Source organism: Nannobrachium achirus (genome assembly GCF_963921795.1).
Source record: "Nannobrachium achirus genome assembly, chromosome: 10".
In the NCBI taxonomy this organism is placed as follows: Eukaryota; Metazoa; Chordata; class Actinopteri; order Myctophiformes; family Myctophidae; genus Nannobrachium; species Nannobrachium achirus.
In genome coordinates this window covers 31774620-31790224 of record NC_137819.1, presented here as the reverse complement: position 1 = coordinate 31790224, position 15605 = coordinate 31774620, and the positions used below count along the sequence as shown (strand labels likewise).

Genomic DNA, 15605 nt, shown 5'->3' with positions numbered 1-15605 from the left:
TTACCTACCCGGTCGGTGGATTTAGCGTCCCGGTCGGTGGATTTAGCATCCCGGTCGGTGGATTTTGCGACCCGGTCGGTGGATTTTGCGACCCGGTCAGTCGATTTAGCGACCCGGTTGGTAGATTTAGCGACCCAGCTGGTGATTTACCGGCCCGGTCGGTAGCTTTAGCGACCCGGTCGCTGAAAACTACCGACCACGTTGCAACTCGGTTGTAGGTCGCTAAATGATCTCGCCCTCTCTCAAATATTATTGAACTCTACTCTCCATAGCGTGACTAATCAATAGAAAAAAAATCATTTTGGGGGTGAACTACTCCTTTAAGCTGAAACAGTGAATCCTGGTAAATAATATAAAGGACACACAGAACCTGTGATATGAACGCTGAATCACCCCGCTTATCAAAACAATAACTTACATAAGTGGAGACTGCTGTAAGCACCATCAATGCATTCATCACTGAGGACATAAGATGAGTCAGTCTCCTCAATAAAAGAAAATAAAAACATCGATTTACAACCCGAACCACGTGCAAACTAGACAAAGCACATAAAAAAATAAATTCACCGCCCCTCGTCTGCATGATTTTATTCATTTTGCCAGGCACCACAAATTGAAAGCAACCGGAGTGCGGGCGGTGAAAAAAGGCAGCGGTGTAGCGGAGCTCCTGCATTATAGGAATCTATATGTAATTGGTGTGCACTAAGATTACCTCAGCCTGGCTCTCACCGGCAGCATAATCTGCTGTGTAACTCAGAGCTGCCAGTCAAACTCTCCTTTTAACAAGCTCACCCCGCTTATTAACCCATTCAAAACGGGTACACTATTGTGTATCATTATTTTATGCTTTAACTATTGAAAAATAGCAGATATACAAGCTCACAGCGCGGCACCAAGTGCCGCGCTGCGAGCTTGTAGATCTGCTATTTTTGAAAAATCGTGAAAATTTGAATTTTGACCCGATTCTATAAGTGTCTTTTGAATCCTTCTAAGATTTTTTGGAAAAAAAAAAAAAAAATGTTTCTATGCCAGCAATCTGGCCAGCCATCGTCAAAGAAAAGGTCCTTTTCACTTAGCTCAGTTAGTCTGTTCTTGAGAGACTACTATGTCAGTGGTTCTCAAACCTTTTCATGTGAAGGACCCCCAAAATGATATTTATTTGGCCACGGACCCCCATCTCAAAATATTTAGTTCCAGGGACCACCTAGAAGCAAAAATTGAGTTACAAACGTTTGCTTTGAAATTACATATATTCAAAGATTTGCACACATTTTCACGACTTTTTCAAAAATAGCAGATCTACAAGCTCGCAGCGCGGCACTCGGTGCCGCGCTGTGAGCTTGCATATCTGCTATTTTTCACTGGTTAAAGCATTCAATAATCCCAGGCCTAAATGGGTTAAAATGGCCTGCCGGCTTCTGCATCGGCGCTGTATAGGAGCCCCGGATATCTTTTCGCGGCGAGTCCAGAGGGGAGGTATATTAATAGTACAGAAAGGTGAGAGGACTCGTGGCATAACCGTGGAGGAGAATGCTGATGTGGGCAGCCGGTCAGGGCCAGACTGGAGGAGGAGGTGTGCTTTTAAAAACTGGAGAGGTGATTAGGGAGGCTTGTCACCTTTCCCGGGCTCCGTGTCAGCACCCTTTTACCTCGTCACCCGTCTAGTTGACCCAGCTGTCACTCTGACCACTGTGCGTCAACTGGTAAATGGGTGTTCAGGTGCCAGGGGGGTTTAGCGTGGCAGACATGTGCGCCGTGGTACTGTACTGTATGACTGGACTTGTTTTTTTTTTGATTGCCGCTCAAGTACACTTGACTATACAATGTTGTTGTCAACCAGGGCATACGAGCGGAGTGGAGCGCGAGCGGTGTGGGGAGCGGAGCGAGCCGTTTTTTAGTTGAGTGTGAGCGAGCGACTTTTATAATGGGTCTGAGCACCGACCCTCCTCCGCTCCGAGCCGATCCTGTTGGGGCCACGCGCTGTATGTTTCCAACAAAACAGTGCCGAGTGGACAGCTATCCAAGTCTCTATCAAAGCCGAGGATCACGTTACCGCAGGCATTTCTGTTGGGAACACACTGGCAAAGGAGAAAGTGTTTCGGACATGGTAGCAAAGTACTTTTTTTACTCTGATTGACGACCCTGAGCGGAGCGTGGAGCGAGTGCGGAGCGAGAGATGCGAAAATCAAGGTGACCGGTGGCCGACCAGAGTGACGAGCGAGTGGGACAAGAGCCCTCTGGAGCGCGGAACGGCTTTTGTCACCGCTCCACTCCGCTCGTGTGCCTGTTGTCAACCTTTCCTGGATCATTCTGGGCCCACTTGAACATTTTCCAATTTAAAAAAAATAAAATTAATCACGACCCACCAGTTTCAAAGCATGTTTATTTTAAAGATCAATCGACTGAGTCCTGGCTCGGCTCAATGGAACTAACACAGTATTCCTATTTATCAGCATCATTGATTGATTGATTGATTGATTGATTGATTGATTGATTGATTGAATACTTAACTAACAAGATTGTTTAACAGGGGGCACGGTGACATAATCGTTAGCGCCGTGGCCTCCACAACTAGAAGGTCCTGGGTTTGATTCCCACCAGGGACACTGTGGGCGTGTTCTCTCCTCTGCGTCATCAGTGCTCATACCCCGTGGGGTTGGTGAAATGGCCTTTCTGTGTGGAGTTTGCATGTTCTCCCCGTGTCGCCTAGGGTAGGTACCCTCAGAGAAAACATGCAGTAATCCTGGTCTATACACTGCCTCGATGCCGATGACTGAGCGGGAACAAAAATAGCTTTCTTTGAGAAAAGCCACATAGCGTTTGTGTATGGGACGAGTGGTGGAAAGCAAGGTTGACGCGAGGAGCGCGTCACACTGCAAGCTTGTGCAGCTGCTATTTATTTTTTGAGCTACTACTGATTTAGAAGGCATTTGTAGAATAGACCTCAGCTCTTGAGTGGGTTAGTGTATTGCCAATTATTTGGGTGGCCGGCCCACTTGCAATATGGCCCCAGGCCCCACAGTTTGAGAACCGCTGCACTCCACTAACAGCACGTTGCTTATGCTGCTAATAGCGGGCCTGCCTGGTGAATGTGTGGGCTGTTTGTGTGTGTTGCTCAGCTCAGCTCAGTGGCCAGCGTGCTGCGTCTTCAGCTGTAGATGAGTCACGTCGCGGTGGGGAGGAACTCTGCTCCTCTGGTCACAGCAGGTACAACTCAGTGACCCCATTTTTAAACATTTTCCCTTGGACCACTTGTCATTATAGCATGGACCATTAGTGGCCCCGTGGACCACAGGTTCAAAAAACAATGCCGTAGACTAGAGTAGAAATACAGAAAGTAACTTAGATAGCATGTTTTATACAGACAGGCCATTTTCGACGTGGCACCCTATCATACATCGAAGCTAAATCGCATATAGCTTTGATGAACAGATTATTGATGTTTAGATTTTTATTGGTTCTTGGTCTACCTATGTTTTTAGATGACTATTTCTATGCTTTTGATGTATTGATGTATTACCTTGCGATGTCCTTGCTTATCGTAAGTAGCTCTGGATTAAGAGAGTCTGCTAAATAAATGCCTACATTGCATATTGTAAATTGAAGTATTAAACACCAGCGCTGTACAGAGGAACTCGAACTGAAAGCGAGACTGAAAGCATCAAGCGAGAATCATCTAAGGCGGGTGACAAAAGGGGAAATCGATGGGAGAGATTGGAAAGGAAAGATGACTTTTCGGCAACTTATTTTACCCGTTACTTTTATTCAAAGTCCATTACAATTTGACTCGGAGCGGTGTGTTCCCTTGTCCCTCGCTTTGACCTCACACCGGGGATGTTACTACTCCGACCGTTTTTCTATCACAGTGTTCCCACACCTTCTGTCGGATGATCTATCATTTCATTTCTTTCTTTTTTCCGTGTTATCTCTCTGAACTTACATTCTGGGGACATGGGCAGAAGGTGAGGAAAGGGAGCACAGGGGAGACACCTGCTGCATTAGATGGTGGTTCGTTCCCTCAGACTTGTGGGATGGAAAACGCTGCAGTTTGGTGCTGTGGCTTATTAGCTCGTGCGTATACACACACACACACACACACACACACACACACACACACACACACACACACACACACACACACACACACACACACACACACACACACACACACACACACACACACACACACACACACACACAAAAGGTAATGAACCTAACCGGCGGCGTTCATTATACAGTAAACCCAGAGCATCAAATGAAGGCAGGGAGAGACTCTGTGTGAAAATCCTTCTCTTCGTCACACAAGCACCAGGAAACAAATTAACCAGTAAGACTCCCTAATCGGGAGATAAGCGACCGTCAGGTCGCAGTGTGAATTTAGGGCAAAATCTGTAGGAGCAGTGTCCAAAAATGTTTTTGAAAAAAATCGGCCTAATGGTGGCGCTATATAGGACAGATCCATGTTGATGACATGAGTGTAGACATACTGTGTACGGATTTGCGTGATTTTAGGGCAAAATGTGTAGGAGCAGTGTCCAAAAATGTGTTTGAAAAAATCGTCCAGATGGTGGCGCTATATGGGACAGATCCATGTTGATGACATGAGTGTAGACATACTGTGTACAGATTTGCGTGATTTTAGGGCAAAATCTGTAGGAGCAGTGTCCAAAAATGTGTTTGAAAAAATGGGCCTGATGGTGGCGCTATATGGGACAGATTCATGTTGACGGCTCTCTTGGCGCCACCGAGACGGACGCGTGGGTACCGGCCCCGGCTCTCCTGGTCGCTCCTAGCCCGAGTTACAGCATTTTATGTGCGCTGCAGTGACAGGGGTCCTCCACTAGGGGCATCCATTCTGGAGCACCAGGAGTCGGTGGTCCCCGGGAATTCCCTGTGAACAGCCCTGTTTGGGTGTTCATTTGGTCATTTTTGCACTTTTTGGCGGCGGCGGAAGGGGGTCCCTGGAGCTCCGGGGGTCCCTGGTGGGGTGGAGGTTGTGGATTGGCAGGCAAGGAGTGTGTGTGCAAAGTTTGGCATGGATCGGGGCAACAGTGGCGGAGATATGAGTTGGGGAAAAGTGTGACATGACGGACAGACTGACAGACTGACTGACAGACAGCCGGTGGAGGTTTTGGTAGTAACTGCGACCTGACGGTCGCAATTAACCACTTTTAGACCTAACGTTGAAAGTGCCAGGGCACGTCTATACACAGTAGGTGAAAAGTTAAAAGAGTTCAGACATGTGTTCAACAGTGTGTCTTACCTTGATGTGGCTGTACTCATTCTTGCTGGACTCGCTGCTAGCAGTCTTGTTCTCTCCCCGTGACTTGAGGACCTGGCGCAGTGGACTGGAGATGGGCAGGCCCGTTACGCTGATGCCATCTGAAACATGTTGGCACGCATGTCAAACACAAACAGTGTCGTAGGTATTCACATGCTGTTGTTGATTTTTTTTCCCCCCACAAGATTTCTTTTGAAAATAGCAGCGCTTGTAAATCTTCTATTTTCAAATTGATAGACGGAGCTCAAGTGGCCTAGCCTGGCGGGGCCTGACTTCATACTGCGTTCACTCATTCATTCCTTCCCCAGTATAACGTCTGGCCTTCGGCCTATTGGCAGCTTGAAAATTGGGCGGGAGTACTTGCCTTGACAGACAGACTCCTCTAACCAATCAGCGTAGCAAAACGTCTCTCAGCCAGTCGGAAGAATGGCAAATAAACACGTATTTTCGGCCGATGAACTCCGCTAGCGCATAGGCTACTGCTGTTCCTTTTTAATTGTTGTAATTGATTCCAACTCTGAAATGACTGCACTTATTGCTTGTTTTATCGTTTCAGCGTTAACAGTTACACTTGTTGCACCGAGGGTATTTTACGTCACCATCTACACAGGGACCAATTAGGGGAAGCTTTTCACTTGTTGTCAGGAAGACTACGTTTGTTGTTGTGCGGACAGCAGTCACTGATTGGCCCCGATCAGAGAATAATCAGGATACTCGCTGCCTATACCCGGAAGGCCAGACGTTATACTGGGGAAGGAATGAGTGAGTGAACGCAGTATGACGTCGGGCCCCGCCAGGCTACAAGTGGCCTACTATAGTCGCTTCTTTAGGGCTCGTTTTCATAGACCCATTTGGAGAAATCTGTCAACGCTTCTCTCAGAAGGCAAAATGTCGCAGTCAGGTAAACAGTGGGGGAACGTGGATTCAGAATCCACCCTGTGTTCTCCTCAGTCAATGCAGTCATATCTCTAATGCAATCTGGGGCATGCAGAACAGCCTGCCAGACGGGGGTACAGTAGCAGTGTTATTATTCACAGCAGCTACAGTGCATGGTCCAGCCCAGTCACAGGGGTTTGCTGTTCTTCAGCCCACACACAAACAGACAAGCACTCCAACTCAAACCGTGACGCCAGCATGGGAGCCCACTGACGTCAGCACAAACACTATCTGTTACTCCGAGGGGAAATTGCTGGGCCCCGTGTAGCTGCAACTCTAATAGTCCACCCACTACGTAGTGCACACGGTGCATAGTCATTTTTTTATATTAAGATTTTAACCACTTTAAACCATTATTATTTTATACTTTGGCTATTCAAAAATAGCAGATATACAAGCTCATGGTGCTTAGATTGCAGATCTTCTGCAGATATTTAACCAGTTGAACCGTCAATAATTAATAAACTTGACCTTTCACTCGGTACATTTCCCCTCTACACCAAAGCTCTTTGCCAAAAATAGCAGATCTACAAGCTCTAGCTTGTAGATCTGCTATTTTTGTCTAAGGTTCTCAGAATAAGGAAGCTAGGGTTCAAGTGGTTACTGGTTAATATAAAAAGGAGGGAAAAAAAGTTTCTATCATTAAAAGATTGAGGACCCCCTATAGGGGTCCTGGACCCCCTGTTAAAGACCCATGATGTAGACATTTTTAGATTTCCGTGCAGAGAACAATGTATATGCTCTGCATGTTTGTGTGACGAGCTCCAAATGAAATGCCACCTCTTGCCATGGTTAAAAAGCTAATTCATAACTTTTTTGTATAGTTGCATCTGATTTAAAGTAGTCCTATACTGTACTGTGCTGTAAGCTTAGCCCATAGGCAACTCAAACAGGATTAGTGAACATACAATGTGCCACACAGAGATATGACTGCAATTACCCCATCGCAGTGCATTTTAATGACTCTAATCGTGACATCTCTACTTCATGGTACAGGGGGAAAAAGTCAATTAGTCAGCAGAAGGGTGGGGGGGTGTGTGTCACATTTTAGCCCATTACGCTCAGTATCTTAATCCCTGGGGCTCTGCACAATCCCATCATCATCGTTAACAGCGTCATTTAGGTTCACTCACTGCACATGTCCTCATGTACTGCTGTCAGAGTTCCATGTACAGTAGCTACTGTATGGAACGGCAGCTTCAGGGCACTGGGTCTAATAATGTCACATGATCCAGGTTTACCAGAAGTAACTGCAAACCTGGAGCTTTAAGCCCCTATCAGAATCGGTACCGCGGTGAAGAGCTATCCACCGCGGTGTAGTCCTTTTGAGTCATAAAAATACAACGTTACGTCATTCCTCGCGGTGAAGAGCTTTCCACCGCGAGTCCCGACACATCTCTCTGTTTTTACTATCAGACAGATCGGCCCATCACCCCGTTCACTGATTGGTCGATCTAGACCAGTCAGTCACAGTGTTAGGATTTCCCTGTGACTGACTATGATGGCCTCCACTTATTTTCTCACTTTAGGTGGAAAGCTTTCCACCTGAAATTTGCGGCGGATAGCTCTTCACCTTGGACTCTGATAGAGGCTTCAGAATCATCTAGAGCAGTGGTTTGTCAAACTTTTTTTGCTCAAGACCGAAATGAGAGATTAGACGTTTCTCCCGGAACCCAAACTAGTGAAAATAGCAGATCTACAAGCGCACAATGCGGCGATTCGCACCGCATTGTGAGCTTGTAGATCAGCTATTTTCACTTACTTCTTAAACATTAGTTGACTAATTAATGGGATATCTTAGATTTGTCTTTTATTTATTAATGAAATGACTAGAAAATGTTTTGAATTACTTTTATGTTTTAGACTTATATTTATAAGTCATGAAAATAATTGCTTGGAAATAAATAATAATTAAAAAACAAAATCTAGGAAACAAAAAATTAAGGTACCCATTTAAATGTGTCCGTGACCCACGAATGGGTCCCGACCCAGTGTTTGGGAAACAGTGATCTAGAGCATCAACGTTTTTAAGTCCAAGGTTCCCTTAGCTGGGAGAGAGATGAAGCAGAACCCCCACTACATGTTGTATAATATTATGTTGCAGATTAAAGCTATTCATAGACTTTCCAAAGCTCAAGTTAACTAATTATTAACGGTTTGACTGGTTAAATGTCTGAAAATACTAATTTAAATGAATCCAACATACAGTAGGATATTTCCTTTTTGCTTGACGTGAAAGCAGGACTTACTGAATCAAAAGATGAATCAGGAGAGACTAATTGCAACTCTTTAACAACCTTCAAAGTTGGATTACAATTGATTTGTAGCATAATAGCTAAAGTTTTCTCTTGCAGTCTTCTAAGCAGAATGTTGTAGTCAGGGAAAAGGGGCTATATTTGACTTTCTACCACTTTTTCGAGTCACGTGTTCAAATACTGGATTCTGATTGGCTAAATTCCGGAGGTTATGAGAGGACCACTGCCGCAAAGTTGTGTGTCCGAGATCAATGCGCCTCAGTGTACATCCGGGGACTTTCCCCCAACCAACAAATGAAGGTCGCAGCGGTCCTATGTTTACTAACGTGCGTACTATCGTCGCCGATTTATTTGGATCCAATGCAATCCGCCAACTTTAAAGCCCCTTTTCTCTGAACCTATGCCTTTCTGGAAGCGAACAGCCTCTATTTACGGCCGGAACGGTCCTTCTAACTGACGTTAGCTTAGCTGTATGCTAGACATCTTTCTCTGCATGGAGTTGGCGTCATCTGGTGGTGAGTAGAAGATGTTGTTTGTGGAACTATTTGCTGTCGTCGCGGAAGTTTTATAGGCAATAATGATTGTAACTTAAGATCCTTGCAAGTTACAACTATGTGTTTTCTTTCATGTATACGGGAAAAAGTGGTAGAAAAGCTATTTACCACTCGGGGTCGGACATTATGCTCTCATAATGTCCTGAGTGCGGGTGTTATCGGACTCGGCTGCGCCTCGTCCGATAACACCCGCACTCAGGACATTATGAGAGCATAATGTCCTCTCACTCGGGGTAAATTGCTTACTTAGAAATCAGGGAAACGCGCTACTGAAGCCAAAAAAGTTTGTGAACAAGTGATCGGTCCCAACCCACAATTTGTTATTTGTCAACCACACACTTGGAATAGTCATGTGCGGGTGAACTATACAACCTACTCCCAATTATGTTACGTTCTCTAGACTAAAATGCCTAAAATGTATTAGGCATGATCGCAATCGCGAAATTGCATGTTTAGCCCGATAACAAACACATCTTTCAAAATGGCAAAATGTTTGTTTTGTCTGACTTTGAAGGCTTCTATCTCATGAATGCCTGAACGGATTTCCAAGCGGATTTTTTTGTTTGAAAGCTGTTAAAAAGTACTACACATAATGGTGCATGATCTAGGCATGGGCGTGCACGATCCGTGCACTAAACATTGATCCGTGCACTAGAAATTTAGGAAGGTGGCAGTGTTTGTTTTGTCTGACTTTGAAGGCTTTTATCTCATGAATGCCTGAACGGATTTCCGAGCTGATTTTTTTGTTTGAAAGCTGTTAAAAAGTACTACACATATGGTGATCTAGGCATGGGCGTGCACGATCTGTGCACTAAAAATGTATCCGTGCACTAGAAATTTAGGAACGTGGCATCCTGGTACTTGGCGGCCATCTTGAAAAGGGCAATCAATGAGTTAATAAAACACCGCGAAGATCCTAACCAAGACCAAAGACAATTTTATTTACTGCTTGGACCCGTAAGCGTCCCAAACGTGTACACTCTCAAGGGTTACAATGCGATAAATTAACACAGGATTCAAATTATCTCCACTTCTTATTAAAGGTTAAACATGTGTTGTTTTTGTTGTGTTCTTCCTCAGCAAGCATGTGATACAGTACATCTATAGTAAAATGACAGTGTTATGATTGTATAATCGATCATATGGAACCGTGCTCTCTGGGGGGTTGGAGCGTATGTAATTGGAGTGCTGTCAGAAAATTAAACCCATTTAGAACAGGTAAACATTATTGTGTATCATTATTTTATGCTTTAACTATTGAAAAACAGCAGATATACAAGCTCACAGCGCGGCACCGAGTGCCGCGCTGCGAGCTTGTAGATCTGCTATTTTTTTTAAATCGTGAAAATTTGAATTTTGACCCGATTCGAGTGTCTTTTGAATCCTTCTAAGGTTTTTTTGAAAAACCCATGTTTCTATGTCAGCAATCTGGCTTAGCCATCGTCAAAGAAAAGGTCCTTTTCACTTAACTGGAGCTCAGTTAGTCTGTTCTTGAGAGACTACTGTGTCAGTGGTTCTCAAACCTTTTCATGTGAAGGACCCCCAAAATGATATGTATTTGGCCACGGATCCCCATCTCAAAATATCTAGTTCCAGGGACCACCCAGAAGCAAAATTTGAGTTACAAACGTTCGCTTTAAAAATACATATGTTCAAAGATTTGCACACATTTTTTACGACTTGTTCAAAAATAGCAGATCTACAAGCTCGCAGCGCGGCACTCTGTGCCGCACTGTGAGCTTGTATATCTGCTATTTTTCACTGGTTAAAGCATTCAATAATACTAGGCCTAAATGGGTTAAAAAGCTTATTGTGTATCTGTGAGCTACAGTAAGCGCTACAATTTCATGAATGAAATTACAAATCAGTGCAAGGTGAGATTAGTTGTCCATACTGGTAGAGTATGTTAATAAGTAAGCCTTGCTGAGTCTTGTAGCTCAGGGAAGGAGCCTATATCCTTTATTTTTTTTAATCCCATGATTTTGTAACCCATTTTTTCACCCAGTGCCAATTGCCTAAACTGTAATCCTGGGCTCTATTCTCCCTCTGCCAACCTGGGGAGAGCCCCGAACTGAGCTCATGCTTCCTTCAATGGACGAGGAGTGAGCAAGACGTTTCTTAGCACCTGACAGGGGGGGGGGGGGGGGGGGGGGAGTTTCCCCGGTAGTACGTAGCATGTGGAAGGAACACGTTATTCCAACCAGTTCCTTTCCCCTCCATCAGGCGCACAATCCATTTCCTCTCCCCCAAAATTTGGGGGACCAATCAGGGCCCAGCATTGGTCTGGTCAAACCAATCGTGTCCAGAGCCATTCTTTTAACCCACCCCTTGGAAATGAATGGGGGGGTCCCCAGATGATTAACTTAATGTGCAACATTGTTTTCCCACGCAACAGTAAACAAATCAAATATTTAGAGGCAGAAATTGTGAAAATAGCCGATCTACAGCATGTAGATCAGCTATTTTCACAATAGAACTGTGTTGTACAAAATGTAATGCCTCGCCTCTTAGTGCTAGTCAGGGTGTGGGGGGTCCCCAGTTAAAATATCATTATTTTGGGGGGGTCGCGGCCTGAAAAGGTTGAAAACCACTGGTTCACACCACCACAGTTGAGGGGAAAACAAAGATCAGACGACTAAGTTGTAAAAGGCAAGCACACCGGCTGAAGGAGACGAGGAACCGTTTGACTTTAAAGCTATACTATGTAACTTTTCCAATAAAACAAATCTTAAAATCTTGAAAAAGTTTTAGAATACCCACTCCGTGAATTTCAGCTCCGAAAGCCTTTTCTTTATATGTTTTTTACTGAGCCGTGATGGGGGTTGTTTTTCACGGCAAAATTGCGTCATCTGCATTCTTCCGTATACGTTGTCCCCAGATCATATACTACCGGCCAATCACAGCGCGGATCATACACTACCGGCCAATCACAGCGTGTCTTGCCATCTTTTCAGGAAGTAGCTTGCCTCAACAGCAGTGTTTACTCTGGTGTAGAAGTCTAGCCTGTTACTCCCCAACGTCTGGTCGCAGAGGGACGCGAGACCCCTCTACGGATGCGTCTCGGCGAGGCGTAGGCGGACGCGGTGGTCCGCGGCCCCGCTCCGGTGGTCCGCGGCGACCCCGGGCAAAAACGGACGAAAAAAGCAATACCGCTACTGACCAGTAGTTGAGCAACTTCCATAGTATAGCTTTAAGTCCTGCCAGGTAGACGGACGTCCGTTTGACAAGCGTTGTTTTACAGATAGACTAGCCAAAGCATGGACTGCATGATGGACAACCTAATTTCCCCACAGAACAGCGGGGAGAAGGCTTTGACACAAATCTCTCCCGACTGAGACTTTGAATTACGCCCCGTCGTCTATAAGCTCAGGTGATTCTCTGACAGATCAAGACTGCAAATAAATAACACGCCACTCTGAAAATTACAGTCCCTTTTTCTCAAGACCCGCATTGTGTCTGTGCTGTGTTGTTGTCAGTTAACTGTAAAAACACTGACATCAAAAGGAAATTTGACAGATACAGACAGACAGAGAGAGATCCAGATAGAGATCGAGAGAGAGAGAGAGAGAGAGAGAGAGAGAGAGAGAGAGAGAGAGAGAGAGAGAGACAGACAGAGAGAGAGAGAGAGATGTGGACCCATGGGTGAAGCAAGAGGACATGTACAAGGATGAATGTGAACAAATGACTGCTATCATTATTCAAAAGCCAGTGCAGTCCGTCTAGACACTCCATTACAGGCAGCACGAAATCATCAACAAGTAGATCCTTTGGTTGGCTCCCCGGAGAGAGGGACAGATAAAAAGAGACAGAGAGAGAGAGAGAGAGAGAGAGAGAGAGACAGAAAGAGAAGGTGAGACAGAAAGAAGACAGAGAGGAGACTACGGAGACGAGGGACGGAGATCATTTGGATGAGACGTCCCTGTGATTCTCGTTGCATGGAGATGTCTGACGTGTGCTCGGTGGTGTGCCATGATGTCGCGCACCGAAAATAGCGTTTGCGTATGCATACGTTTATATGTAGTCTTAATATAGAAAGTGTCAGGCGACAGAGTGTATAGGATTACGTTTAAATAATGTAGCAGGTGTGGATGGGGCACTACTGTACGTGTGATTGTGCGTGCCTGTGTGTGTGTGAGTGCGTGCGTGGCGTGCGTGTACGAATGAATGAATGAATGAATGAATGAATGAATGAATGAATGCATTTTTGTGTCTTGTCAAAAATAACCATCCCTTATGGGATTATAAGACACCAACCATGAATAAATAATACCACATTCAATTAGTGGAGACTGCACAACAATAGTAAAAGAAACAAGAAAAGAAAATGCCAAAACTGAAGTAAATATACCTCACATATGTTTTCTTTGTCCGTTTGTCCCATGCTTTCTCTAAATATTCTGCCAGTGCAAATATATTGTGTTAAAAAATCCAACCAGTGTGTGTGTGTGTGTGTGTGTGTGTGTGTGTGTGTGTGTGTGTGTGTGTGTGTGTGTGTGTGCGTGCGTGTTTGTGCGTAAGCCTGTGTGTGTGTGTGTGTGTGTGTGTGTGTGTGTGTGTGTGTGTGTGTGTGTGTGTGTGTGTGTGTAGTAGGCAGAGAGGCGACAGTCTTTTGATATCTTGTATTGTTCATAAACCTGATCACCTGTGACATTATTTTTTCTTCACTTTTGTAACCTGACACTATCGGACACTATAGGTTCCTTGGGGGTGAAATAAAGGTTGATAAAGACTGCCAAAGCCCGACTACAGCCGAGTTTGTTGTAAAAGACGACTTCTTTCTCTCAAGGCATCTCTTATTTATTGGACCGTCCGCGTGGCAGTGATCAAAACAGAAGGAGAGCAGGAGAGTCAGTGAATCACACACAGTCAGTCATGGAGTCCGACACGAGAGAGATAGAGAGAGACAGACAGACAGACAGACAGAGGGGGGGGGGGGGGGAGAGAGTTACTAAGGCCCAAGGTGGAGGGCCTTAATTATTTTATACTTATTGAAAAATAGCAGATCTACAAGCTCACAGCGCGGTACCGAGTGCTGCACTGCGAGCTTGTAGATCTGCTATTTTTTTAAAGTTGTGAAAATGTGTGCAGATCGTTGAATATACGTATTTTTTAAGTGAACATTTGTAACTCAAATCTTGCTTCTGGGTGGTCCCTGGAACTAAATATTTTGAGATGGGGGTCCATGGCCAAATACATACATTTTGGGGGTCCTTGACATGAAAAAGTTTGAGCACCACGGACACAGAAACATTTTTTCAAAAATAGCAGATCTGCAAGCTCGCAGCGCGGCACTCGGTGCCGCGCTGTGAGCTTGTATATCTGCTATTTTTCAATAGTTAAAGCACAAAATAATGCGTTCCCAGTCTAAGTGGATTAAACCCCATACTCCCCCTATGAAGAACATTCATGGGGGCCCCGCAGTGAAACATTGTACCCAGGGCCCAGGATTTGGTGCGACACCCCTGCATCAATTGGTAGGATCCTCACATAAACCTATAAACCAATAAGGGCCTGCTGTAAGTCGAGGCACATTAGTTACTGAGGCGATGACATCACTCCTCAGCAGACTGTCTGATTTATGCTGCCATGGTCTCCAACCCAACTGGAGAGAGAGAGAGAGAGAGAGAGAGAGAGAGAGAGAGAGAGAGAGAGAGAGAGCGACAGAGTAGTGTGAAGATAAATCACAGGAGCCATGGAGAGCTGTTTTAAATGTTCGCTGTGACCTGCTCTCTATGGCCTTGTCTTATTTACCTTCTCTCCCTCTCTCTCTCTGTCTCTCTCTCTTTCTTTCTCTCTCTCTCTCTGTTAAAGAGGGAATGACCTCTAGAGACACCATTGCCCATTTGAAAAGCAGCCTGATTGCTTCGGGGAGTTCTTACTAATCTCATCAACGGTCTGATACAGTGATATAGACACTTTACCTTGACCATCCATCGGATCGTTCGATCTTGTCTGGGGGTGTAGAACAACTTGTTGCAGCTGCTGCAATTTGCAGCCGCTTAATTCACAAAACATGTGAGACATGCACCTCAGCGTCCCGTGTGCACACCTATAGTAGTTCACTGTGCACACCTATAGTAGTTCACTGTGCACACCTATAGTAGTTCACTGTGCACACCTGTAGTAGTTCACTGTGCACACCTGTAGTAGTTCACTGTGCACACCTGTAGTAGTTCACTGTGCACACCTGTAGTAGTACACTGTACACACCTGTAGCAGTTCACTGTGCACACCTGTAGTAGTACACTGTACACACCTGTAGTAGTTCACTGTGCAGACCTAGTAGTTCACTGTGCACACCTGTAGTAGTACACTGTACACACCTGTAGTAGTTCACTGTGCACACCTGTAGTAGTTCACTGTGCACACCTATAGTAGTTCACTGTGCACACCTGTAGTAGTTCACTGTGCACACCTGTAGTAGTACACTGTACACACCTGTAGTAGTTCACTGTGCACACCTGTAGTAGTACACTGTACACACCTGTAGTAGTTCACTGTGCAGACCTAGTAGTTCACTGTGCACACCTGTAGTAGTACACTGTACACACCTGTAGTAGTTCACTGTGCACACCTGTA

The 15605-nt window shown here is 45.1% G+C and overlaps 1 protein-coding gene across 1 annotated transcript in view; it reads right to left on the bottom strand.

Moving 5' to 3' along the window:
• trappc9 (trafficking protein particle complex subunit 9) overlaps nt 1–15605 on the bottom strand; it is a gene marked incomplete at its 3' end in the record, with an annotated part of 422586 nt that overhangs the window by 290604 nt on the left and 116377 nt on the right. Inside the window, exon 18 of the mRNA XM_080735848.1 lies at nt 5264–5382. Within this exon, the coding sequence (XP_080591974.1) occupies nt 5264–5382 (119 nt within the window). The remainder of the gene's footprint in view (nt 1–5263; nt 5383–15605) is intronic.